We start from the raw sequence: 27,349 nt of genomic DNA, 5'->3' as shown, positions 1-27,349 counted from the left end.
GTGATGACGTCACCGCCGACGACGCCGCGTGACGTCACCGCGCAGTCTGCTCCACCGCCGGAAGTGGGCGGTCCCCGCAATGATGGCGCCAGGCGCAGGGTAGAGGAGGCGACCCCCGTCGATGGTTCGTGACCTCGTCTCGGCCGCATCAGCTTCGCTTCACGCGGACGCGGCCGGTACCGCGTGGCGCGACGGGCCCGCGCGTCGGGACGCAGCGCGGCCGCTCCCCGAACGGATGCACGGCGCTCGCGACGAGTGCACGACCTAGGCCGCACAGCCTGCGGTGTTGCCTTGAGGCGTGGGCCGCAACACGGGCCGTGGACGCGGGGGACGCTAGGTGCCCAAGCTCCGGGCTCGGCCACGCATTGCCACGCCGCTCAGCTCGTGTCCTCCCGCTCCTCCTCCTCAGCCTTCCCTGCGCGGGTCCCGTGTAAGCGAAGGGGAGGCCCTGCTGTGAGAGCCCGGCTTCCGGTGGGCACGTGTTCCTTTGGAGTCCCTGGTGTCCCCAGCCCCGTGCGCCTCCCGGGTCTCCCTGGTGCTCCTGGGGCGCCCCGCGTATCCCCCCCCCCACCCGGGAGTCTGCCCCCCCCCTGGCATCTTCGCTCCCCTGATTGCTTTGCTCCCATTAGCACGTCCGGTCGCTCCAACTCCGGTCTGCCTTCGGGTTTTTCTCTCCCCCTGATCTCGCCTCTCCTTCCCTCGCTTGCCATCTCATCTCTCCAGCTCCCTCGCTCCCGGAGTTGCCTCTGCATAAAACACGCGAAGTTATCTTTGTCCCCCCCCCCCCACGTATCTTCTACTGTTTTATATGAATTGGGCGAATTGCACTTGAGGAGTTTTGTGCCACTGCCCACTCGTATCTCGCTTACCCCCTCTCCATTAGCTCCCTGGTCACGGTCACCCTCACGCACTACTATACAAGGTTTCCCCCCCCGTCAACTCCCTCGCTGGTGCGCAAAACAATGTCTGTGATAACTGTTCGCTATTGTTTGTGCAAACCATGTCATTAATGTAAATATAAAGAACATTTTGAACCGGCAGTTGGCCAAATATAAAATATATTTAGTTTTAACAAAGAATACGAAAACCAGCATTTTCAAATTCGTCGGGCATGGCCAGCTGTAGTTCAAAATCGATGTAAGTCTTTGCCTAAACGCTCGCAAATATACAATCCCGAGCATCAGAAGACCACGTAATTTTTTTACCATGGAATGTTACGTTATAGCCGATAGAACGTGGGCAAGCCTGATTCTGGTTGATAGTAGGAAACGATCATGGTATGAATGCCAATAAAGGACAACTTCATATGTTTATCTGGGAGTTCTCACTGGCAATGCATTTACTATGAGCCATTCTGGCAGGATAGTAGGAGTTCTTTTTAGTCTATGAAATTGTTTAAAGGTGTTTGATGAGCAATGATTGGTCTACAGACCATACAACCTCCAGTTGTCATGTGATCTGATTTGAAGTTGCCATGTCGGTTGCCCAAAATGAAGGGTAACAATTATATTTTTACATATTTTAGGCATTTAAAATGTTTTTTTTGCAGGAGACAACGGCCTGCAAACCAACTATTGATAATTCATATACACACAAAGATGCAACTTCAGTTTCGTGATTTAGCCATTCATTTACTTTGAGAGTTGGTTAAATGCAGATATACCACTATCAAATTTATATAATGAGCAGTGCGAAGTTTTACGGTTCAACTTTTCTGACTATCACCGGCAACAATTGCCATACATTTCTAAAGTGTATCATTGCACTAAGGAAGACGCCAATGTTGACTTGGACCGCTTTCGCTGCTTCCGCTTCCGCGTGGTCTGCACTGCCAGAAGCCGAGGGGCAAGGCGCGTGGTTCCCGCGTGGGGCGCGAGGTTCGCGCCGCCGCCACCGCTTGCGGGACGGCCATGTCGAAGGTTCGGCGCACGGTGACGGTGGAGAGCTCCAAGACTGTGTCGGAAAACGCGCTGCGCCGGCCCAGCGTCTTTGAGCGGCTGGGCCCTGGTGGGGGCGGAGGAGGAGGAGGAGGCGGCGGCGCCGGCACTGGCGGAGGCACTGCCAGCACTACGGTCACCCCCGTGCAGTCCAAGACAACTGAGGTGCGAGTCTCCAGAAGTTCTCACCATGAACAACTCTTAACACGGCTCAATTCGCCCGATGAACCTGGTTGTAATTATCAGCGAAATGTCGTACTCAAATTGTGAATGTTGTTGGTTTACTCTCCAACATAGCGGTGTGCTGAAATAATAACTAATTGCCACATTTTATTTACGTGACAAACCTTACTGATTGGCCGTGTCGGGTGGTGGTGGGTTAACGACATTTATATTTACGCGAACTTACTCAAATTCACTTTTATTATGAATGAACAACTCTGGCAACTTGGTACGGCAGTGGCAAAGAGTGACTGAGTTCTGCTGACCCTGCCACGCAAAACCCTCTGCCGCCTCAATGCACCGTGCATTTCCTCACCTGGTTTCACTGCTGTAAGATTTTAATTGTTTTGCGCGCTGATGATTGTTGTATCCCCTTGTGCAGATTTGCCGCAACTGGATGAAGGGGCGCTGCAACTATGGCAACAGCTGCAGATTCAGCCACCCGCTCCCACGAAGCAAGAACTACCGCGGAAGCAATCGCAGGTGCCACACGCCATGGGGGGGCATGATGTATTATAAAGTTTGGTTGATTAATAAGAATTTATCTGGAGATCACAAGGCACTGTACGAAACACACACATACAGGCTCGCATCAATAAAATCTAACCCCAAAACAAATTTGATTAATTAGCATGTGATGATTCCCCAGTGATTTAGTAAATTGTTACAATTACAGATCACAATGCAATTGAAGAGTCATTGCTCATATTGTCTCATTTTTGCTTTTTCATTGGGATTATTTCTCTTTTCTATTTAGTTTATAAAGGTGTGTCCGCTCAAATATTCTCGACATAAATTTATCCAAGAATTTGCATAAGTCACAAATAATCTGTTCTTTCATGCTTGATTAGATGCATGTATCATGAAAGTAATAATACATTTTAAGCAATCAGTGCCCTGCTACGTGCCTATTTATTAACCAACTGTTCCGCCTCTTTATTTCCACTCGTGAACGCACAAGACACCAACAAAATAAAATCAAGTCGATGCTTATGAATTAATTATGCATGTCTATTGAGGTACCCTATGTCTTGTGAGGGCTAAGTTTTTGTACATTTGGAACAACAGCAACTGTGGTGTCTCTTGACTTGCAGAGGCTACTTTTCTCTCATGTTTCAGACAGGAAAGTTGTTTCCACAAGGTCTGAGACAACTTTTACAAAAAATGAGGTCCTGACTTGAGGGATGCCTCCTCGCGTTGTCCCCGCAGGTCCCCCGACCGCGTGACCACCGATCTGCGTGAGCGCATGAAGAACAAGCGGCAGGACTTGGAGGCAGAGCCGACGTCTCGCAGGCAGGAAGCTTCACCCTCCCCTGGCAGGGTGAGCGCTCGCCATGCGGTTCGATCCTGCCACGCCTCGTCCGCCGCCTGTCGGTGCCGGATATGCGCGGAGAATTAGGGGGGCCGTCCCCTCTGAGGCTGGCACAGAGGCCGTCTCCATCAAACTGAACTCCCACGGCGCGTGATCTCTTACCCGCTGCTGCGTCCTGTGGACAGCAGTTTTGCGCAGGGCGCGGCCAGACACGCGGAAGGGGGGTTTTTGTCCGAAGAGTTGGTTCCGGACAATGCTGCGTGAAAGAGCGGCAGCGAGAGACGGCCTCGCAGAACGAGCGTGGTGCCATGGCTGTCGCCCGCAGAGGGACTCCACAAAGGTGAAGCGCCGGAGCAAGGAGGAGGCCAACATCAAGATCATCAAGGCACGCACGCCCCCTGAGAGTGACGGAGAACCTCCCGCCTGGGACCATGCCCGTGAGGGTAAGAAAGGCTGCTCTTTGACAGGTACCCGCCTTCGTACATGCTTTGGGACTACTTGCAGCCGCCCAATGTTCTTATCATCATAGTCATCAAAGTCATTCTACTGGTGATTTATTGAAATACTTTTGTTCGTCCATTATTCTGCTTCAAACCTGAGTCGTACAAGGATCATTGACACCCAAATTATTATTATTTTTATTATAAAATTCACCCTTAACAACGTGCAAGTTTGTTTTTTGAGAAGGCGTGACGTGGACTGGAGAGCGGGCAGAAGCATTTAATGGAGAGAACCTCTCGGTGTCAACTGCCTCACTACCATCTGCGAGTCGTAACCAATGGGCATTGAGAAAATACTTGAGAGTGCATAACAGTGCACGTTTGGACAAGGCGAAGAGAGAGTGGGGATTGCACACCATCATCCATTGTGGCGAAAGGACAACACCAGCGGACGGAGGCGTGGTAACGATATAGCACCCAAGGTGCAGCCAAAACAATTTGTAAAAAAAAAATAGCGACAATGCTTGCAGGCAGCACGGTGTCTTTTTGCATTCATGAAAGAAATTATTCAGGTGCCTGTATGAGGAATACAAATTTTAAACAAAACTTTTGCAAACGCCATCTGACAAAGCAATTGTGTGGTGGTACATTCACAACAGAAATAAGTGCGCATTGTGATGCCACGGTGTTTGGCTCATGGAAGTGAGACGATTATCCAGAGAAAGCCAACCATGCATACAAGCGGATAGCACTTACAGCGCAGCACAGATAGATTCAAGAATCAATTGCTGCACTGCCATCTGGCCACCTCACAACCGAAGCCCTAGACACCCACCTGGGATCGATTCCAAGTACTAACCAGGATCAAGCCCGCGTAGTCTCTGGGTCGTGGTGGAGCCACGATGGGCCTGCAGGGGAGCTTTGTTTGTCTGCACAGACTCGGACAACGGTGACGCCGCCTACGACTTTGGACAGGCGCTGTCGCTGGAGCTGCAGCGCCAGAAGCTGCAGCTAGAGCTGATAAAGCTGGAACAGGAGCGCGAGCTGGAGGAGCGTGAGGAGCTCGTCATCCAGAAGCAGGTGACACTGGCGCCATCCCCACCCCCGCCCCCACCTCTTCCCGTGGTGACAAACCACGCCGGCCAGTCCTACACAAATACAGTCATTCTTACGCTGCCCGTGTGCGTGCACATGGCTTTCGTTAATTCGCTTCCTGGACGTGCGCCTCAGCACGCTGTGTGAGCCGTGGGAATTAGTTGACCTTGCTTCAATAACTCTGGTCATTGCGGGTTGGTGAAAGCGGGCAGAATAGACGACATCATTTTCCGTACTTCCCTCTGCTTACAACGTAGCCCCGCAGCAGCCTACGACACCTGTTTTGTGCGTGATGGTTGCCCATCCAAACACTGTGCAGGCTCATACAATCTAGATTTGGAGTTTTCGTGACTGCAGGGATCCATACTCTTTGTTTCTTTCGGTAAAGTCACAAAGGTATAAAATAAAATAAATCACGACGTTTCGATTACAACACAAGCAATCATCATCAGGTGGGAAAACCACAGCAAGAAAATTTGTTTCTTTTCGAAACGTGATTTCTTTTATTTTATACCTACGTGACTTTACCGAAAGGCTCATACATGCTTAGCTTCCGAGATCTCACGAGATTGGGTCCATTCCGGGTGATTTGGTCGTGGCACACTCCTCATACTTGTGTCTAGCGTAGCGTGTGATTGTAGATTGTTCACGACGCAAATTCAACACGTGAATTGTACAAATGACCATGACTATACAAATGAGATGGCAAAAACAAGAAAAACAAACTGATTCTTGAATGGAATCATGGCCCAGAGCTGTGTGGGGGTGAATATTACATATCTAGAGCGTACCTCACTCTGTCCCTGTTGCTTGAGTAAGAACTGCATGCGAGCTTGTGTTGTACTGGACATTCTAGATTTGAAGCTTTCGTGACTGCAAGGATTCATATTCTTAGGTTTTTTCGGTAAAATCACGTAGGTAAAAATTTTAAATTAATAAAAGTTTAATAAAAATAAAATAAAAATCACGACAATTCAGGAGGCAACACAAGCTTCCGTCTTCAGGTGCTGTGACGGTTCCACCTGAAGACGGAAGCTTGCGTCGCCTCCAAAACGTCGTGATTTTTATTTTACTTTTATTAATTAATTTTTTTTACCTACGTGACTTTACCGAAAAAACCTAAGAATATTGTACCGGACATTTGTCCCAATAAGTCAATCGGCCGATTAGTAGCACGTCGCGGTTGTGTTCTCGCTTTTCCGTCGTGCTAGGTGTCTCCGGAACCGGCTGTTAGCAAGCGGTCACCATCCCCCAAGAGGAAGGGCAAGTCCCCGAAGAGGAGGATCCTTTCTCCGTGCTCCCCCTCGGCCCCACAGCCTCCCCACAAGAAGAACAAGAAAGGGCCAAGGACGCCGTCTCCACCCGGCGACGCTGAGCGGTCGGTTTTCAGTGCAGATGTCGCAGTATAGTTAGGTGCCCCTTTGAATAATGTAAGAATGACTTATTTTAGTAATTTAGTACATTTGTTGTTCGTGCCATTGTTATAGCACAAGGCTATCGTGAAGACCCTATATTTTACAGACAGTCGGCAGTAGTTTCACAATAGGCGGGCGATGTTGCAATGTGTAATTCCAATTGGGTAAGTTGCGAGTAATTTTTCAAGTGTGACAAGTTTGGATCATGACGCCAGCGTACATGGCCCGACTCTTTCCAAATGACGCAGGGATATAAGACAGTGGCCCGGTAACATTAGGCGTTGAAGATGTAATAATAGAGGAATGCCACATCGGAGGAAATGATTATAATTAATCTGGAAGCACCGTGGTGGAGACCGAGAGGCAGGTGATGAACTAGGATGTGAAGGACTGTGGATTGGGCTCGGAGATGATGGCCCAGGACAGGAATGAGTGTAGAAAGAGGAGCAGGAAGGCAGAGCCCAGAAATAAGGTGATGATATAAGACGTAGGCATGTAATGCATGGGAATGTAACATTTACGCTGTTAGACAGTCGCATTTGGGCTGTTCGTGTGAGTCTTCGCCAAACATGTTGCGCTCAACAGCTGCCGTTTCGCACTCACTGCCCCACCGCTCACAGGAAATACCCCAAGCTGCTGGGCAAGAAGAAAGGGCCGCGCACGCCCAGCCCTTCGCCGCTCCCGCCCAGCAACGAGGCCCGGCTGCTGAAGAAACACAAGGACAAGCTGAAGGAGGCGGAGGGCAAGAACAAGGAGCGCAAGGAGATGCGGGACGGCAAGGCGGCGCGCGGTGACGCCAAGGAACCCAAGCACAAGGCCAAGGACGTGGAGCGCGGCCGTGACAAGGACCGAAAGGACCGCGTGAGGTGTGCCGTGCGGGGTCCGAGATCGCGTTGGGCACAGAGTGAGCTGGGCCGTGCCACTGCTGCCCGTCCTGTGTCGGTGTCGATGCCACCGCTGCCGCCACAACTGTAGTTGCTGTTTGAGTAACGTAACGGAAATGCTCCTGCGCGTTGACGCTTGTAAGGAAGCTAGTGATGCTCTGTCGTGATTGCAAATTAGGTGAAGTGCATTGGTTAGCGAAACTGGCGAGTTCAATTCCTGGCCAATGATAACATCAGTGGCGAATTACATTTGAACTGCTCCGGGGTCCCACCCTACACCAACCCAGTTTGGTCAAGCAGCCCCCATGATGGTGATGGCGTGTGGCCTTCATCAGTGGGATGACAATGGGCTGTCCAAAGGATTTGTCATAACTGTACCAATTTGCACAGATTTTACCCCGTTACGCAATATGGATCGAAGAAGCGCATGTGCCTGAATCCGGGAACTCATTTATAGACTCTGAGAGGTGTTTACCTGTCCATCCCACAGCTGCGCAATTACATTCTGTAGCCGCTTGCTGAAAGTGCGAAACATTTGTCTCCAGCTTTGACCAATACAAGTTGACACTAATTTTGAGCGCTGACGCGAGTGATCGTACGCAGCAACATCTCACGCTGGTGATGCGGCCTGTCTGTGCAGAGACAAGGGGAGGCACCACTCGGACTCCTCCACCACCAGCCCCCAGCACTCCCCGTCCCCACCGGCCAACCGCGCATCCCGACGGTCCCCGTCGCCGGTGCACAGGAAGAGCGGCTTGGCCCGGGCGGTCAAGCCCCTGGGCCGCAACCGCGAGCAGCAGCAGCAGCAGCGGGAGATGTCGTCACGCTCGCCCGAGCGGGGCAAAGAGCGCAGGCGCCCGTCGCCAGACACCGGCAAGGAGCGCACCAGGCGGCGCTCCTTGTCCTCCGAAAGCAGCAGGGACCGGCGCTCACACTCCCCGCTGGCGCCGAGCAAAGACCGAGGCCGCCGGCGATCCCTGACGCCCGGCGCCGGCAAGAACCGGGCAAAGCAGCGCAGACTGTCGGCCAGCGGGCGGGAGCGTGGCGGCCGGGCGTCGCCCTCGCCCGGTAAGGAGCGTGCGCAGGATTGGTCGCCGGGGACGGGTAGAAAGCGGCGCTCGTTGAGCTCTGGGAAGCGGGCGCCACGCAGACAGTCGCACTCTCCGCCCGCCGTGGCGGAGCGCGCCTCGCGCTGGTCCCAGTCGCCGGCGGCCACGCGCAGGGACAAGCACGGCAAGCATCGCGGCAAGTCGCCCGACGGGGCCAAGGAGCGGGCCAAGCGGAGGTCGCTGTCTCCGCCGGTTGGCAAAGAGCGCGTGCGCCGGCAGTCGAGCTCTCCCGAAACGAACAAGAGCCGGTGCAAGCGACGGACACAGTCCCCGGCCGCGGTTGCCGCGCGAGGGCGGTCGCGCACGCGATCTCGGACGCCCGGCGCCGGCAAGGAGCAGGTGCGACGACCCTCCCACTCGCCACCTGCCCGAAAGGACAAGGGCAAGCGTCGATCGGCCTCCCCGCCTCTCTCGGGCAAAAAGCAACGGTCCAAGTCACCGGTGGGCGTTAGACGGCGCTCCCGAACTCCCCCCAAGCCCAAGCAGCCCCTGGTGAGGTCCCCGGTTGTCGGCAAAGAGCGTGGACGCAAGCGATCGCCGCCGGTGCCCTCCCCCCCGCCGGCCACCACCCTCGCTGTCCCCACCAAGCAGCTTGGCAACAAGCGCAAGTCTCGCTCGCCCGTTCCCGCGCCAGCAGAGAGGAGCCGCGAGCCGAAGCTCCTGACCCTGTCTCTCCCAGCAAAGGAGCTCCCCAAGGTAACCAGGGTTTTCTAGCTCTGTGGAGTGAAAATTACAGGTTAACTACCATGTGTCAAACATCTTATTGCAAGGTGTGTTGGATCTCAGAAGTAGTTCTGCAATATCCTTCCATGGGCAATCTTTTATATGGTATTTGAAAAGCAATGGATGAGTGTATAACAGTGTGTTAAGTTTGGCAAAGCATTCGATGGCACATGAAGCCACCAGATGGATTCCATTTACAAAGGCGGTGACTGCATCGCGCACTTTCAGATGCGCTTCTGCGGCCGTCTGGAACGCTCTTCCAATATTAGGAAGCCACTGCAGCTATGCACTTTTAAATCATCTAGATTGGAATCTAACTTCTTTACAACTGCTTTTTGTGTATAGTTGTCCCTCCCCCCCGGACCTCAGATTAGCACGATTGGCTACGTAGTGTATCTCCTGTGGCACCGTGTCACCACCCTTGCCTTGTGAAATACGACCTTCTGTATTGTTTGGCTCCAGCGGGAGAGAGAGGCACTGGTACTGCCGCCCAAACCACCGTCCCCTCCTCCGCGAAAGGGGCAATACCGCGGCTGGTCCGAGTCTCCGCCCATCGGAGCCGACCAAGGCCGGGCCTGGTCGCAGTCGCCGCCCTCCTGCAAGGACCCGTCCAAGCGCTGGTCCGAGTCGCCTGTGCTGGTGCCCCTCCCACAGCACCACCGGCGAGCCGCGCCACCAACCCTACTGCCGGCGCCGGAGCCCAAGCGACCCTCGCCTGCGCCAGGTAGCGTCTTGCCCCGCACCTCCGATTAACACGGTTGGATATATACGCTGCGAAGAAAGTTCAAAGTATATTTTACATAGGTCGCCTGTAGTGAGTGACGCCCCACAGAGCAGAAATTCCATGTTCAGAACTGATGTAGACCGGAGCTACTTTGCCAAATCTCACCGCCGCCAACTTCTTGTTGCACGTCGCTGTGTGTGATGTCAGAGTGCTGGACTCTTGAAACTGATTTGTTTGAAACTTTTGTTGTCTTTCTTTATTGCACATATTTATGACGCTTTATTGATTTTGTTGAGAAACCATGTTGTCTCGTTTTATTTGCGTATTTCCCCACGTTGGAACATTGTTTACTACAAGCTTTTTTATGCACAGTGGGTCTCTCTTCTAGTTTTGTAGTTTTCTCAGTGCTCCCTTTCCTGGCTATAAATACAATTCACGTGTTATGTATCTATGTACGCGTGCATGTAATTGAGAGCAAGCAGCTGTTTGATTTGGGAGACGGGCACACAGCCGTAACAGCGTTGTTTGCGGAGCGAGTCGGCGAGGCCTAATGCAGCGCATTCAAAAGCACGCGCGGAGTTGTGTGCGTGCGGAGTTCTAACGGGACTCTCTCCGCTGCAGGGAAGCCGCAGGCGAACCGTCAACGCGCCCAGTCTCCGGCGTCCAGCCCTGGCAGCTCGCCGGAGCGGTCGCGCAAAAAGTCGCCCCCTTCCCAACCGGTGTCCACCTCTTCCACCGTCTCCAAGAAGCACCTGCACTCTTCCCCCCCGCGCAGGTTCGCCCGCACCTCCCCCCCATTCTTCTCTCTGGGCAGGGCACCCCCCTGACCCTACTCGGGGTACCTTCATCTCGGGGTCAGGGCACCCTCGTCTCAGGGTAGCCGCACCCCTGTCGTGCCGAGGAGTGCAGTTGCCCTGCCCCTGTGGTTCGGTGATGCCGAAGGCTCTCGCATCTCCTGTACCTTAGATTATAATTGTGCAACATTTGCATTCATTGTCAATAACCTATTCTCGCCCACGCAATTTGTTGCGTGTATCATAAGCATTTGAATATACCCGAATCGACGAATTATTAAATGCTGAGCGCTGGCTTAAATTAATAGAAGGGATGGTTGGCCTGTTTCAAAGCGGTGTTGAGTGAATTATTTATTTGACCGTGACGCCGGGTGGGTGTGCGGGCTCTGGCCGGGTTTGTGCTGGCTGGGTGGTCGTAGTGTTGACGATGTTGTCCGGTGCCGGCGCTGCAGGGTGGCGCGACCACGTAGCCCCGAGTCGCCGCAGCAAGTCCGGCGGCGGAGCGGAATCGGCGGGGGCAGCGGCGTTAGCGGGATCGTCTCTCCGCGGCAGCGCAAGCAGCCGCCGGCTCCCCAACCCCAGCATCTGGAGCAGCGCGCCGCCTCGCCGGCCCCCGCCATCACCGTGACCGCTCCCGAGGGCGCGCGCCGGGCTTCCCGCTCGCCTGCGCGCAAACCTGCCAACGACCCGTCGCCCCCCTCCAGGTGGGCCCCGCGTCCCCCATGCGGCACTCTGGAGTTAATTAAAATGCTCCTCGCTGTGCAGATTTTCAGCACGCGTTGCCGTGGTGTTAAGGACTCGTCCCAGCCACAGTGTTAAGAAGTCGTTTTCATTAAATCACGACTCTGATTTGTGACAATTTTTTCAATTGCAAGTGGCTGAATTTTTACACCCCAAATATTCATGGAGAACCAATCTTCTGTATGCAAGGGCCTAGATTTGAAGCTTTCGTGACTACAAGGATTCATACTCTTAGGTTTTTTCGGTAAAGTCACGTAGGTAAAAAATATAAAATAATAATAGAAATAAAATAATAATAATAATAATAAATGAAAATAAATCGATTAAATCACGACGTTTCGGAGGCAACACATGTCTCCGTCTTCAGGTGGGACCATCACAGCTAAATTACTGTCTTTTATTTCTATTTTAATTTTTTACCTACGTGACTTTACCGAAAAAACCTAAGAGTATGCAAGGGCCTCTCGCATTGACAAAAGTGTCTGAGGTGTGTGTATGTTAAGGCCACCCGCCAAAGGTATGTGTGAATGTCCTCGTTGGCCCTCGGTGTGAAAGGCCCCTGGCTTCATCGGTTGCGCCCGCCGTATGCCACAGGGCGAGGCGCACAGCGCCGCTGCACGGCCGCCGCTCGGAGAGCCCCCAGATTCGGCGCCGTCGCCCCCCCTCACCGGTGCCGCCGCCGCCGCCACCGCCGACGTCCTGGGACCGCCCCAAGAGGGACGCGTCCAAGCGGCGAGAGCCGGACAAGTCTCCGGACAGAGTCGACGGTACGGCCGGGGAAGAGAGAGAGAGAGGCAGGGTGACCGCAGTCGCCTGGTTTCCATGTTCACACGTGCACACACACGTACTGCGCTTTTGTCCGTCTGCAACTGGATGAGGGTGTCCACGCACCGTATAGATCGTCGGGGTGCTTTGCCTATGCTTCTGCACGCTGCTCAGTGCGGGTTGGTGACCATAGACGCGGAAGCGTAGAAGTACAGAGCAACAGTGGATTTAGCTTCACTGCCCTCGGCTACCCGCCACAGCTGGCTGCTTGTGCGTAGTTGTCGGCCATTTCTAAACCTTGCTAAGCTTCCAAGATGTGATGAGATTTGGGTACATTCTGGGTAATTTCATTATAGGGCACCTGGTTATCTTTAAGAGGTATTTTTAATGAAGAGAACTACATTAGTCTAGACTTGGTTTTACATGAACGATTCAGCGTATCTGGTTTCTTTGTCAAGGCATTGCCTAATGTACACAGTTGTATGTCAACATATATGGGCTGATTCGCGCAGGTATTTTCCTCCTGGACAAAGAGCGTTATAAGAGGCAGCGCTATGAGTGGTTTGCCTGTAATTGGAATGAGGATTTTCCAAATTCGAGTGCTTTGTATAAGTTGAGTAACTAGTGAATTTTCTAATAGATTTATTCTCCTTCCCTGCCCTTTGGTGTTAATATTATAATTTGTTCATTGTTTCCACAGTAGTGCCCTATTAAATTGAATATGTATGTCTAGTTAAATTTATCCTATATACGCAAAGAAAATATCAAGGACGTGCTTGTTTTCCACTCGTGAGTGTTATGATTTGTTTAGGAAAAGACATCCTGACGGTTTTTCTAAGCAAACCTTCGTCGAATAAATGGCGCAATGAGCGTGCGTGATGAATCGCGTGGAGGGGTGCCGGAGAGCTGACGCAAAAATCCGCACGGCTGTGACCACAGACGCGCGCGCGAGGACGGACAAACGGGAGGGCAAAGACTGCGGCGAGGCGGAGCGTGCCGCCGCTCGAGATCGCGAGCGCAGGGAAGAGCGCGACGCCGCCCGGCAGCCGCCGCCGCCGCCGCCGCCACCCGAAAAAGTGCCGGAAAAGGAGAAGGCCCGGTCGGAGCGGGATGGCAAGGTCGAGGGCCGCTCCGACGGCTGGAGGGACGGCAGGGGGGCCGCAAGGGAAGGCCGGGAGCCGCGCCGGAGGGACGAGGCTTCGGCGGGAACGACCGGCGCCGCGGCCGCTGACGACAGGGCGTTTGGGCGCACGGGGCGCAAGCGGGAGGAGGGGATGCGCAAGGAGGATCGGAGCGGCGAGCGGGGCGGGCGCAGCAACGAGCGTGCGCAGGACAGAGGTGGTGGGTCCCTCGCCGAGGGAGAGCAATCTCTCATTTTCATGATGCTGTTGCTCTGTGTAACAATTAATCTACGATTAAAATCAATTCTTACCTGAATTGGCTTTCAAGTTGCATATATATCACGACTTCACAGTTGCGATATATAAGCAACGTGAGAGTGATTTTTTTTTGCATGGTCTTGCATCGTTATTATCGCTCAACCCCTTGGCTATTTGTCACACGAATGAAGGCCCACATCTCACGGTTGAAGTGCTGAGAGCCCTTGCTTGCCGCTGTCGCGTGTGAGATTGCTGCGTGTGACCGCAATGCTGTTCGCTGTGTGCCGCAGGCCGTGGCGGCGGCGGTGGTGGCGGCGTCGGCAGCACCAGGGTTGGGCTTGCCACGTGGGACAGCAGAGCAGCGGCGGCGGCACCCGACAAGGCCGCACGGGAAAACCGCGATTCCAGCCGCGACGCCTCGTTCGACAGACGTGAAGAGCGCCGGGAAAACCGCGAGCGAGGTGCTCACGTGGCATGGGGTAGGGGTGATCATGATGATGAAGTGGGTCATCATCAGCTGCACTCCTGCTCACCTGGCATTGTCACTTCATGTCATTCATTTATGAAGGAAAGCCTCTCATCTCACTCCCTCCACACACGACCTCTGCTCCAGCATCCAAGGCTCTCTGTCAAATCCCCCAAGTCAAACTTTGCTCATTGGAGATTGCTCATCCGCTTTTGCTTCCCCTTATGTCTGGCAATCTCGTGCTCCTTGCCCATCTTCAATTCGAAGCTGAAGACCTTCCTGTTTTCCTCTGCCTGTGCACTTGCTTTCCCTACAACGACTTTGGGAATGTGGTTGCATTTAGGGGCTGTAACAGTCTACGTTTTGTTGCGTTGCAAACCGCCGTGGGTCTCGCTTGATTGAAAGCGCCGCTTCCCGTCGGCATCCGCAGACGGCGCCGCGGCCCCCGGGAGTCGCCCGGCGTCCCCACCGGCGCGACCCTCCCAGCGCGGAGGTGCCTCGAGGGATCTGCCGTCTCTGCCTCCGGCCGGCGATCGCGACGCGGCGCGGCGGGAGGCGGAAAGGAGAGAGCGCGACCGCACCGACGGCGGCGGCGGCGCCGGGGACCACAGGGACCGCGACAAAGAGAGGGAGCGTTCCGGCGCCGAGCACCGCGAGCACCGCGACAGGGAGCGCGCCGACGGGGAGCGGAGGGAACGCGAGAGAGCCGACGCCGAACACCGCGAGCGCGAGCGCTCGGACGCCGAACACCGCGAGCGCGAGAGGGAGCGCGAGCGCTCGGCCGCCGAGCTGCGGGAGCGCGAGCGGGCGCGCCCCGCGGACGCGGAGAAGAAGGCCGAGCGAGCGAGGGAGCACAGGGAGCAACGCGAGAGAGAGCGGGCTGAAGGGCCGGACGCCGGCGAGAGGGAGCGAGGCAAGGAGAGGGAGCGCGAGGCGGAGAGGGGGGGCGGCGGCGGAGTGCGGGGGCGCGGCGGGCGCGGCCGCAGGAGGGAGGAGCGAGAGCGGCGGAGGGAGGAGCCGAAGGAGGAGCGGCGCGAGGACGGAGACAAGAAGAGGTGAGGAGGTTGGCTCGGCGCGTCTCCGCACGTCGCTGGGTCGCCGCGCCCTCTGAGAGACGCGTGCCGCCATTGTGCCATCTCAACCGTCATTTGATTCCAAACTGTCAATTCTGTCCAATTACTTCATATACTCACCCTGCATCTATTCTGATGTTTCTGTAATTTAATAGAATTTCCGAGCTAACTTTTACGAGGGGAATTTTATTTTGTGTTGTACTTGATGTCTGCTTTTGTCACGTTGGTGGCCCAGGTCACTTGCAAATGAGACTCACCCTGGTCACTGTGAGTTCTCTCGCCTGGCTTAACAAAGTAAACAACGTGAAACTTGTGCCCAGGAAGCGGACGCGAGACGTCAGCAGCCCGACTTCCCCGCGGCCGTCTGCAAAGAAACTACGACTCAAGTCACCCGAGAGCGCCGACTCCTCCAACAGCGGCGATGACCGAAGTGTGTGACTCCTGCTCGCTCGCTCGCCCGCCCGCCCACCACCACCACTGGCAAAACCGAGACTTCCCGAGTACACGTGGCCCAGCTGTAGCGCCGAGGATCGTGGATTCGAATCCGGCAGGCCACCCCCGGTCGTTACTGAAGGCGCATCGTCCGTAAAAATACCACGCGCCCGTCCGCTTCGCGTTGGCCGTTCACGATCCCCGTGACGTCATTCGAAAAGAGTAGGCCCTTGTGTGCTGACGTCACGGTCTAAATTTGTTAAAATTGTAAAAATTACCTTCAAATTACTCAATTGGAAATACAAAAAAGCAACATCGCTGCCTATTGTGCAACCACTGCAGGCTATGCCTGTAAAGCTGAATCTTAGCACCATTGTGGTGTGATAGCCTTGCGCTGGTAGAATGGTGCGAAGAACAAATGTTACTAAATTTTTACAAACAACACTTTACCCTTCCACATGGGGCAAATGAAAACCGTTGTTTCAGAAAACGTGTTCGTGGCCAGCTCTTTTATCGATCCACTGCTGGATGAAGGTCTCCACACACCCTGCGGCTCGTGGGGGTCGTCGGGGATATTTGTCCATGTGTCACCACCCCCGTCGGTGCGAGTTATTGGTCGCCCATCAAAGCACTGTCTAGGCTCAACCCCACTTAGTTTTGAGATCTCACGCTTCGGTTATATTCAAGTAATTGATTTCCTGCTCGAATGAGCCGGTGATGGAGCTTCCACATTCCTATTTCATAGCACAACCACTTCACTTCCCTACATCCTGATGCTGCGCTGAGTCAGCCCCCAACAAGGATTTGAGCGACTGCGAGCTGCGTCCTGTACCAGTGAGCTACCTGGCTGGATTTGTCTATTGGGAAATCAAATAATGATTTAAAATAAATGGGGTGTTTTTCCAATTCCAATTTTTACTAAACTGACACATCCTTGGTTGCATCGCACTCCGACCCGTCTTGTTCGAACACTTGGGCGCAGCCCCCCGGGAGCCGCCGTCCGATTTCGTCGACTGTGACGACGACCCCCCTTGCCGTGTTGGTGTGGCCGTGCAGGGCAGCGCCGGGGCAGGGAGACGCGCCTGTCCAGCCAGGTGGTGCTGCCAGCGGAGTCGACGCTCGCCGGCGGCAGTCCGGCGCGCCGGGCCGAGCAGACGCCGGAGCGGCGGCGCGAGGCCGACCGGGCCCACGGCGTGACGCCCGACCGCAACACCAGCCTCATCCAGGAGCGCCTCAAGTCGGTGGCGGCGGGCGAGGCGCTGCCCACGCGCGAGATCGACGTGCGCGAGCAGTTCGTCGACCGCCCGCGCATGCCCCAGTTCCGCAAGCGCAAGCCGAGCCGGCCGCAGCGCCGCAAGCACAGCAAGTCGGGCTTCGGCGACAGGGCCGCGGGGTCGCGCGGCGGGAGCAGCACCGGGGAGCGCGAGGCGCCGCACACGCCGCCTCGGCCGTCGGAGCGGTCGGACGACTCTGCCCCGGAGAGCGGGCGAAGGAAGAGGGCGCGCGAGGAGGCGGAGTCTTCCGACGACGATTCGGTGACGCACGTCAAGAAACGCAAGGGGCCCAGCACCCCGCCCGTGCCCGCGCCCACCCCGCCCTCTTCCTCGCAAACCGAAGTGTCGCGGGACGACGTCGTCGTCGCGAAGAAGGAGCCGCCCGCGGAGCGACCCGAGAGTCCCAAGGAGGTGGACGAGAAGCCGGCGAGCATCACGGCCGGCGAGGTGTTCAGCGATTGGTCGGACGAGGAGGTGCCGTGCCGCCCCGAGGGCGAGCCGAGGGGAGACGACGAGGCGAGGAAGGGCGAGCGCGGCGGAGAGGCCCGCGGCGTCGGACTCCGCGACGAGAGGCCGCGGCCGCTCGGCGGAGAGGCCTTCGAGAAGGGGCCGGAGTTTGAGCGGTGGGAGCACGGGGGAGCGGAGGAGCGGCGCGGCAGCACGGCCGTCGTCCCCTGGGAGCGCGACGCCGAGCTCGAGCGGGAGCAGGGCGAGAGCTTCCGCAGGCAGGCGCCGGTGCGTGACGAGCGCTGCTTCTCGCCCGTGGGCTTTCTGCCGCCCGCCGAGCCCCACCGGCTGGAGTGGTTCCACGCGCGGCGCGACCCCGCCCTGGAGCAGCGGGACTTTGAGGACGGGAGGCGAGTCACTCCTCTCTCCGTTACATTCTCCTCTGTCCACTCTTCCCTCTACTTTACCCGCTATCTGAATTCTTCTCTAATCGGGGTTTTTTGGGTTAGGTTTCATAAATATTTAAATGTGTCGTTAAAACCTGCCACAGCCAACTCGTAAGGGCTGTCACGTAAACAGAACGTCGCCAATTCGTCACTAGTACAGCACCTGGTGTGTTGGAGAGCCAAGCCGCAACATTTACAAACTGAGTACGACGTTTCGCCAGTAATTACAACCGGCTTCATCAGGCGACAGCCAGATTTGTGGAGAAGTCCACCGGTTCCGTTTCTTATATAGAGGCATAGATGTGGTGACCACATTTCTGCGCTCTTGCGCAAAGTGGGGGGGGGGATTAATGAGTCAACGTTCATTTTGGATGCGCATCATGCGAGCCCTTTGATCTTGTTCTTCCTGTCCACTGTGTGTATTAAAATAGCGTACCAACGGTGATCCCTATTGAAGTATGGTGGCCTGTATAGGCATTCATTTAAACAATGTACTATTTGATGATTCGCTTCCACGCAGCACTAAGTTGGTAGCTATCCAAACGGTAAAAATTATTTTGACTTCTTTCAACATTATCAAAATTAATTGAGTGTCCTTGTTGGCACGCGCGTGGTCACCACATCTATGCCTCTATATAAGGAACGAAACAGGTGGACTTCTCCACAAATCTGGCTGTCGCCTGATGAAGCTAGTTGTGATTACTGGCGAAACGCCGTAGTCAGATTGTAAATGTTGTGGCTAGGCTCTCCAACACACTGGTGTGCTGTACTAGTGACGAATTGGCATTTTCTGTTTACGTGACAACCCTTGCTAGTTGGCTGTGTCGGGTGGTGGCGGGTTTTAACGACACATTTATATATTTACGCGATTTAACCCAAAAAACCTCTATTACGGGTGATATTGGTTGCGAAAGCCTACTTGTTAAACTGAATTCCTCTGTCGAAATATTCACCTCTTCCTCAATACATAAGCCACGTGGATATCGTGGCAAACAACATGTGAAAATGTTAATTATCCTGATAATAAAAACTAATTCGTGATAGTCTTGGTGTAGAACAAGCAGTAAGTAGTCATGGTGTGAAACGGTTCTATGTCTTGAGTGAAAGGCAATGTGCTCCGGGTATCATGACTTCTCTCTCATTACTCCGGGATGTCTCTGACCCACATTGCTGCACCACCAAGCGTTCTGCATTGCCAGATGATGATTAAGGAGTTTCAATTGGACTGTTCCCTTAAATGCTGTACCATTCAGTCTGTCGCTTTCCCTATTAGTGTTGTGGGCGTCTCTGAGGATTGGTGGTTGTGGGAGAGCCACGACGAGCATTGTTGCCATGCGCCTGCCCACAGTCTTAGCCGTGGGCGGTGAAGTAAGCGGCGCGACCGTCGTGGGTTTTGTGGACGGCAGATTCCGGTGCGATGTGCCCCTGGTGCCCCTGGCGCCCCTCACGCCTCTGGCGCCGCTGCCGCCCCTGGCGCCGCTCCCGCCCCTGGCGCCCCTGGCTCGCGAGGGCGATCGGCCCGGCTGGGTGGACAGCTTGCTGGTGGAGCGCGGCTTCGAGGACCTGCGCAGGGACAGCCGCGGCAGGGAAGACGCACGGTGCGTGCGTGGGCAGTTGATTATCAGCGAGATGCTTACCCTGTAAATTTCGGTGCTGCTTTTTTCTGTCTTTAAGTATTTAGCCGATTGTTGTAAGTGCTTGATACCAACCCTTGCTCTCTCCGAGTCTCGACAGTAACGCTCATTTGAATGCAGCCGCAAGGCCTGTGGCCTACCCCTCGGCCTCCTCGTCCATCTATGAGGTCCTGTAGCTCAGAGAACCTGGTCGGCAGAGTCAACCAAGGGGAAGCAAGCCACATTCCCAAGTGCCGTCATGTCATGCACTCAGCAGTTAGCCTACGGTTAAATGCAGTCATCCCATCGTTACCTCAAGAGTCCGAAAAGAGACCTGGTAACAAAGGAGTTTCGTCGTTTTTCCTGTATGGAGCTGAGACATGGCCACTCAGCCCCAAAGAGCGCAAGACAAGAAGCACAAGAACCTCAAAAAGAGGCTTTTGCAATACCATGAATGACGGGGTGCAAATAAAGAAACCGTGCACCGCGCTCCGTGTGACCCCAGGCCGATGCGTGACCACGCCAGCCTGCTGTGCGAGCACCACGGCCGCAGTAGCAGCATCGGCAGCAACCAGAGCCGCACGTCAAGCCGGCACCGCCGCTCCACCTCCACCGAGTCCCCGCAGCGTGCCGCCCGCACCGCCGAGGAAGACCGCGCCGCCGCCGCCGCCATCGCGCTGCATAAGCCCATCCTGCTCCCCTTGGGCCTCCCCGCGGGCCTCCCCGCGGGCCTCTCCGCGGGCCTCCCCACGGTCCTGCCCATTGGCCTGCCGATGGGCCTCCCGCCCATGGGCATGGGGGTGGTGCCGCCGCCGTCCGCGTTGCTACCGGGCACGGAGGAGATAGCTGCGGCGACGCCGCCGCTCCTGCTTGCCGGATCGCGCGAGGCCGACCGTGACCGGCGGAGGAACCGCAGTGCCGAGCGGTCATTGGACCGGCGCTCGTCCCGCCTGGAGCAGCTTCGCCGGGAAGAGTCGGGCTCGTCCGGTGAGACACTACTCACCTTTCACCTTGAGAGTCAATGGCTCTGATAGCTCCCCCTTGCACACATGCCTTGGGTACAGTTGTATTCCATTCTCAAAAGCCCTATAATGCACCAACTGTGGTTCAGGAAATTAATTAATGAGTCCGGGTACTGAAACTGCCATCCTGCAAACCCGAGGCTCTGGGAGTGGCCGCTGAGACACACAGCTTGCCGAGACGCAAAGAGATACAGATTAGTCAAGGCGAAATATATGGGAGAGAGATGAGAGACCTGGTTAGGAGGGCCTGATTACCTGATTACCACTCACATTTTCAGATGACGTCACAATGTCGTGTTGACATCACAATGTCTGAACACGCTAATTTTACCCCGTATTGTTTTTATATAAGACCTGTGTCGTTGGTTTTATATATCGCTCCTCCTGGTGCATCTGTGGTTCTTGGCACCGACAAGAAAACGGTCGTCGTCGTTGGGAGTTTGCCGCCCTGTGTTAATCGCGGCTCTGAGCGGGCGCCGGTAACGCCGTCGTGTCCGCCAGCAGAACGCCATGACGTGGACCGACACGGCCGCGGCTCGCGACACAGCTCGCCAGAGTCGGGTCGCTGGGGCCACGCCCGCGCCGGCTCTTACGACGGCCGGGAGCGTGTGGCGGCACCTCCGCGCAACTGGGACCGCAGACGCGGGGACCGCGAGCGAGAGCGCGACGGCGACAGGCCGCAGGCGCCGTTCGACCACCAGCACCACCACCATCACCACCACCACCACGGACCGCCGGTGCCAGGCCTGGCGGGCACGCCCCGCGGGGATTTGCCCGCCGAACTCGGAGCCGCGCGGCAGTCGGAGGACGGCATCGCCGTTCGAGCGGCGCAGGAGCACGGCAGCCACGATGGGCGAGCGGTCGACACTGCCGACGGTGAGAGCTTCCGCAGGCCGCCAACAGTGGCGACTCGCTCGACACCACGTTTTATGGTGACAAGTAGCAATGCATCGATTGATAATTTTTAATAGAGTTTTGCGCTCGCAATGCATTTATTGAATTATAGAAGAATGGAGTATTTCAACTGTGCAAATAGATTGCAAATTTAACATTTTGTTATTCAAGCAAACAACTGCAAATGAGACAAAAAAATGCAAACGAGATAGTAAAATCTTTTGAAAAGAAAGGGATTGGACTCTTGAGTCAAATCAGGGCTTGGAATCGTTATAATTTATCAGATCACCAGAGGATAAGGGGGGAAGGGTGGGTGAATCGGTACAGGCCTACTTCTAACGTCTCGTGTTCTCCTCTGGTGTATAACGGGGGTTGGGTCACCTCGTGCCTTCCCGGCTCCGCCATGCTGCCGGCACCCCGCGCAGGAAGGGACGCGGAGATGGGACCGCCAGGAGCCTCGTACGAGGAGTACGAGCCCATCAGCGACGACGAACTGGACGAGATGCTGGCCGACGGCGCAGACGGGTCACGTGACCCCAACAAGCAGACAGGTGCCGCATCCCCAATCCAACTTGCACGGGCAGCTTCGTCTGACAACGCGGGGATCGCTCGGCTATTCGGCGTCGTCCACTCCGCGTGACAAATGCCGACAGTGCTCCTGCTCGTACAATTGTAATTGTACCGCACGGTGGACATGCCACGCAGCCAACCCAGTATGCTCCATCTAGTCTAATGGTGTCCGCTGGCATTAGGTCATTGCCGGGCAACAGCATAGGTCGAGCCAAGCCTCACGTCTGTTTCTCGTGCCCAGACCCCGCAGACGTAGCTGCGGTGGACTGGTCGAGTCTGGCGAACGAGTCGAAGGAGGTGGACGGAGAGCAGCGCGATGCCGGCATGGCACTGCTGCGCTTCACGCCGGGTGCCGTGCTCCTGCGACTCGGCGTGTCGGCGCGCCTGGCCGGGCCACGCCTGCTGCAGCGAATCCGCGACGCCTGCAAAGAGACGTCTGCCAGCGTCCCGGGTAGCTCTCCGTTACGCCCGCGCTGTTACGCACCACAACTGAACGTGTGGCGAATCGTGCACATCAGAATCGGTTATTTTCAACATGTGATTTTAAATAGTAAATAGTTCTTGAGATAGCGAGCCTCACCGTGTTGCACGTCACGATACACTTACATCTCATTTCAAACATTGAAAGGGGCACCCCCAGTGCCAGCTTGTCCCTGTATGGCACCAGGTGACCTCAGCATCTGGCATATGAGCAGGCATTACTCTTGTCAGCAGGGGGTGATGATTGTGATGTGTAATCCCAATTTAGTAATTTATGGGTAATTTTTAGAATTTGGAAACTGGCCGATGAGGTTGTTTTTGATGCTATACAAATCCAAATTGTCTGGTATTCATTCACTAGCGATGAGATGGTTATCACTGTATCTTGCATATGGCTGGATAAGCAGCCACAATATGGCTTAATTTGATGTGTAGTGGATTTATTGGAGTGAACAATGGTTTGGTTGGTGTTTCTGCCATCACATGTTGTACTTTTTTCATAATTTCCTTTCGTGAAGCTTATGCACAGATCTGCCGCAACATGTGTGGATTTGAGCAAACACGAAGCATTGCTTTTGAGGTCGAGATTGAATCTCCGGAGGATCTTTAGTGGGATTGGCGATTAGGGGTGCTACGGTGGCGAGATGTTATCTACCTCGCCAGGTATACAGGAGGTCGTGGGTTTGATCCCGACCCTGTTGTCTGTATATTTGGAGTTTACATTATTCTCCCTATGGTCAAGTGGATTTTTCTCCGGGTCCTCCGGTTTTTTAATCCACATTGTGATAATCAACATTGTGCGTTTAGATGATTTGGCTGCTTCACATTTGCATGTAATAAGCCATTTGTGGCCAGCTTGCTTCTGCTATATAGCTCAGTGGGCCTTTCTGATGAAATAAAAATAGTTTGTTAATAGTTACGGTGGATGCACGTTTAGCAGCGGTTATCAGTGAGAGGACGCTGCCCGTGAGTGAGCACGCGCACCGTGCCGACAGCGTCACTCGTTTCTCACCGCCCCCCCCCACCACCACCACAACCCCCCCCCCCCCTGCCATCGCACCACAGACGTGGAGGCGATGCTAGAGCAGGAGCTGGGGGCGCTGGGACGGGCCGTGCTGGGGCGCCGGCATGAGCAGGCGGCCGTGCTGCACGTGGCGGCACCATGCCACCGCGCCCTCTGCTACCGCCGGGACCTCGCCATTCGCAGGCAGATGCTGAGCGGCAAGGTAAGAACGGGGGGCGCCCAAAAGCCATCTCGCTCGGCTTGATCCGCGAAGCGAGCGTGGCATCTAGCGTGGGCCTTAATCCGTCTTGGCGGGTTCACTTCAGGTTTTCACAGATGTGGGGTTTTAGGTCTTTGACCGTATTTTTTCACCCGTCATGTGACCGATCTTGTCAGACCTCAGATGCTCGGCAGGGTTGGTCTGGCGTCGCGCTTTGGTGGGTGACCTCCGTGCACAAACAATGTGCAGCAGGTTGACAGCAGAGGGCAGTGCATGGCATTCAGTTGTACTGTACTTATACGCTCCCATTCCTGCTGCTCACGTTCTACCCACTAATCAGCGTGGTGAAGTATGGTCAAATACGTAAAAAATAAATTAAATTAAAATGAAAACAACGCAATTAAATCACGACGTTTTGGAAGCAACACAAGCCTCCGTCTGCAGGTGGAACCGCCACTGCAAAATTGCTGTGGCGGCCAACTGAAGACGGAGGCTTGTGTTGCTGCCGAAACGTCGTGATTTAATTGAGTTGTTTTCATTTTAATTTATTTTATTTTTTACTTATTTGACTTTACCGAAAAAAACATAACATATGGATCCTTGCAGTCACGAAAACTTCTAATCTAGAATTATGGTCAAATAACCCTCACAACCTGCACGGCGTGGAGAGGCTCTTCCATCAGGAGATTGGGAAATGTGCAGGGCTATTCTGTTACGTGTACATTTCTTATGAAAATTATCTACTTTATAATCCCAACGCATTCGTTGATAACACTGACCTTAAAAGAAAAATAAATAATCGGTGACGTTTTGGGCAGTGATTCTTTCTCAGAGCACATAAATTACATTTCAAGACAATATTAATGGAAAACGAGTTTTTGTCGTGCTTGGGCACTACTGCCAATGCAGCAGCATCGCCAAATAATGAATTTTATCATCTGTATTTTTTAAAATTCATTTTCATAAGAACATCTTGTGATGTTGTTGAGAGCCTATTGAGATAGAACATGTTTGAAAAACATGGTTGCGTTGCCAAACAAAGAAATTGTTAAAATGATGTATATAAATATGAAGTTTAAATGAAAGTTTAATTATACCCGAATGTTATACTTGCTTAACCAGACAACTGCTTGAAATTTTTATGATTTGCTTCTAAACTAAAGAGACATCGTAGGAGGTGTGTGGATAAACATATTCATGATATAAATAACGCTGGGCACCAGCAGGTGCGGAGGTGGCGGCGGCGGCATTGACGGTACCAGAGTTGCTGCCCCCTCCTTCTCGTGCAGATCGCAGGCCAGCAGCCCTACGCGAACGCACCGAGCCTGGACCCCGAGCTGCTGAGAGCCAGCCTCAGGCTGTTCAAGCGGCGGCGTGCGGGAGGGCCTCCCCTGTCGCCCAGCGATGACGTGTGCTTGGGCGTCCCAGACGTCCTGCACAAGATGCCGGCGGACCGATCGCTGTCCTCCTCACCCTGCTTTGTCGTCCCGTAGGGTTTGCGGGGAATTGTTCATTAAAAAAAACTGTTTTGCTAGGACATGCCGCGAACTGGAGGAATTTTGTCTGCTGTTTGTTTGACAGTGAATTTTTTTCGTGACTTCCATTGCCTCGGACCGAAATTGGAATTTTCAAGCAAGATTCTTTTGAGATGTGCTGTATTTTTTAAGAATCTGGTCAGCAATGCTCGAGCTGAAATTCCTTTCCAGAGTTTTTTCTGGTCTCAATGTGATTCTGATGGACAGACTTTGGGAAACTCACCTGCAATGCTGTCATATAAAGAACATTTGTGGCATTCGTTTTCACTGGAACTGCACAGAAACTCATTACTGCCTGCCCAGATTGCATCAGATTTTAAATGTCAATGTTGTTTTCCCCAGGACTGGCTTTGTATGTTGAACTTCTTTCGCACCATACGGAGCCAACTGTACTAATCGGTGGTGCCAACTTCTGTCGAAATCTTGCAGTTGAATGTTACATTGTGTCGACAACACATGTTAGCACTGCATTCATTTTACAACAGGCGGTCCGATACTTTGATTCACGCTAATGTGTTTTGTGTTTTCACAGTAAGTTGCTATTTTCCTTTTTCAGTAAAAGAAATACCTAGAAAATGGGGCGTTTAATGCGTGATGTTTTTTTTGTTCACTGGAGGCTTTGCTTAGGATGTTTTAATTGCCACAGTGTGTCTTACATTTTCATTTGTATGACGGGGCTGTGACTGCTCTTGCCATTGATGGAGACCGGGACTCCGTACGGACGGTTTTGCCACTCGGCCGATCACGCCCATCATGGTGCGAGCGCACGAGTGCAGCCTTCATATTCACCGATGCGGAGAACTTGAGCAGACCGCGGCTCGGGGTGTGGTTTAACCAAACTCTTGACGGACAAGCAGAGTTGCGTGATGCTGAAGAGCGTATTTTTTAACCGGTGCAAAATGACTGAGCGACGTGGAGCTAGTTGCGATGGGACCTGCATCCTTTTTGCAGTGGCGATATCGGCCGTCGTTTCATTGTTGACATTAAATGAACTCGTGAACACATGCCTCGTGCAACTGTGAAGAGCGCAAACTTGCTCCGAAGTACCCACATGACTGCTGCAGCAAGACAGCAGATGACAGCTGCTGCTGCTGTGGAGCATCCATCCCTTGCGTCTGGAATGTGGCCTCGACTCGTGAACTGTGGCGCGTGTATGGGACTCTTCCGCCGAGTTCTCTGTACACCGAGCTGCTGATCTATTCCATCGATTGTAAGTTCTGCTGGGCTGTTGGGACGCTTGATAATAAAGCCAGCCGGTATTGTTTTTTTACCGCGTCCTACCAATGAACCCTGCCACCCACCCACCCAACCATCTACATCACTGTAGCTTTTGAAGTCTGTGAAATGATAAAGTTCGTTTGAAGGCTGTCTGGTGGAATAGATGTCGAGTTTTACCGATGGTGCAACTGCATCAGGACACGTGGACCAGGGCAGCCCGGTCTACAAAGACGGGGAATATTCGACGGGGGGGGGGGGGCTCTTTAATTCCTTAGACCAAGAACTGCCAGCGACGCCCCTCCGCCTCCGTGGGTGTCTCGCGTGTGGAAAACAACTCGCTAGGCAGGGTCCGTGGTGCATGCGGGTGAGTTTCACATTTGAGTACGCGCCGTGCAGTGTTGTTTCACGAAGTACATCGTGTCTTCCAAACAGTTGCATATACATTCGCTTGCGTGTGTGTTAACGAGGGAGGAGTTTGACCACAACAAGAACAACACGGGGCTGTTTGAACCACAACGACACAACACGATTGGGCCTCGTAGCAAAGAATGGGAGCAGGAGAGCAGCCAATGGGAAGTTTATGATTGGCAGGTCATAAATGCCTGGACCTTGGGGAGAAAGATGGAACCGTTAGGATAGAGATCTAATATTTAAATTAGCGGAGGAATGCAGCTCTGCAGCTCTGCATTGCATAACAGATTCAATGTCCTGTGCAGCCCAATCGGACTAAGATGGAATTCTTGATGTCGCACGTAAAGTAAACTCAACTCTTCGCATTATGCAAAAAAGTAATGTAAGAAGGAAGCCCGCTAAGTTTGGCTCTGGGATAAACTAAATAATAATGGACAAAGTAAGTTACGTAACAACATACGATTCGCGTTTGGTGTTGACAGCACAGCGCTTTACATTGAGCACGGGCTGCAGGATCGATCTTGTGTCGAGGCATCACGAGCGTCACGGAGGATGCCGGCGGCAATCTCGCCAAGCGGCCAAAGACACCTGCCCTGATTTGTCGACGAAAATTGTCAACGAGTTTTTACTCGTCCCATCAGCCACATGGCCTTCGGGGAGGGCACAATTTTGGCGGCATTGGCCAGCAAAACTACCGGTTTTGAC

At 54.0% G+C, this 27,349-nt stretch overlaps 1 protein-coding gene across 6 annotated transcripts; it reads left to right on the top strand.

The window, feature by feature from the left end:
- The first annotated feature begins 51 nt into the window (after positions 1-51).
- ZC3H13 (zinc finger CCCH-type containing 13) lies at positions 52-26,263 on the top strand. 6 transcript variants are annotated; one of them, XM_078876047.1, is made up of 25 exons: positions 52-124; positions 1,836-2,102; positions 2,542-2,642; positions 3,369-3,480; positions 3,797-3,914; positions 4,849-4,991; positions 6,218-6,384; positions 7,042-7,287; positions 7,946-9,110; positions 9,600-9,861; positions 10,483-10,636; positions 11,108-11,359; positions 11,952-12,163; positions 13,101-13,502; positions 13,831-14,019; positions 14,437-15,061; positions 15,400-15,509; positions 16,568-17,642; positions 19,085-19,276; positions 19,797-20,278; positions 20,818-21,189; positions 21,633-21,758; positions 22,019-22,228; positions 23,323-23,483; positions 24,770-26,263. In XM_078876047.1, the coding sequence occupies exons 1-25, from the start codon at positions 122-124 to the stop codon at positions 24,971-24,973; spliced, it is 7,350 nt and encodes a 2,449-aa protein (XP_078732173.1). In that variant the 5' UTR covers positions 52-121; the 3' UTR covers positions 24,974-26,263. The 6 variants fall into 6 exon arrangements, with proteins under 6 accessions (XP_078732173.1, XP_078732174.1, XP_078732171.1 ...); XM_078876048.1 differs by having other exon boundaries at positions 3,797-3,938; positions 11,991-12,163; XM_078876045.1 differs by having other exon boundaries at positions 3,797-3,938; positions 13,101-13,499.
- The last annotated feature ends 1,086 nt before the right edge of the window (positions 26,264-27,349 follow it).

The sequence above is a fragment of the Lampetra fluviatilis genome, chromosome 43, assembly GCF_964198595.1.
Source record: "Lampetra fluviatilis chromosome 43, kcLamFluv1.1, whole genome shotgun sequence".
NCBI classification, from domain to species: domain Eukaryota; kingdom Metazoa; phylum Chordata; class Hyperoartia; order Petromyzontiformes; family Petromyzontidae; genus Lampetra; species Lampetra fluviatilis.
The sequence above is the reverse complement of the archived record's forward strand: the minus strand, read 5'-3'. Positions and strand labels throughout refer to the sequence as shown.

Coding starts and splice junctions, on each gene's coding strand:
- ZC3H13 (XM_078876044.1), top strand. Junction 4,992..6,217: donor AGCTCGTCATCCAGAAGCAG/GTGACACTGGCG, acceptor CCGTCGTGCTAG/GTGTCTCCGGAACCGGCTGT. Junction 19,277..19,796: donor CGCGGCAGGGAAGACGCACG/GTGCGTGCGTGG, acceptor GTGTGACCCCAG/GCCGATGCGTGACCACGCCA.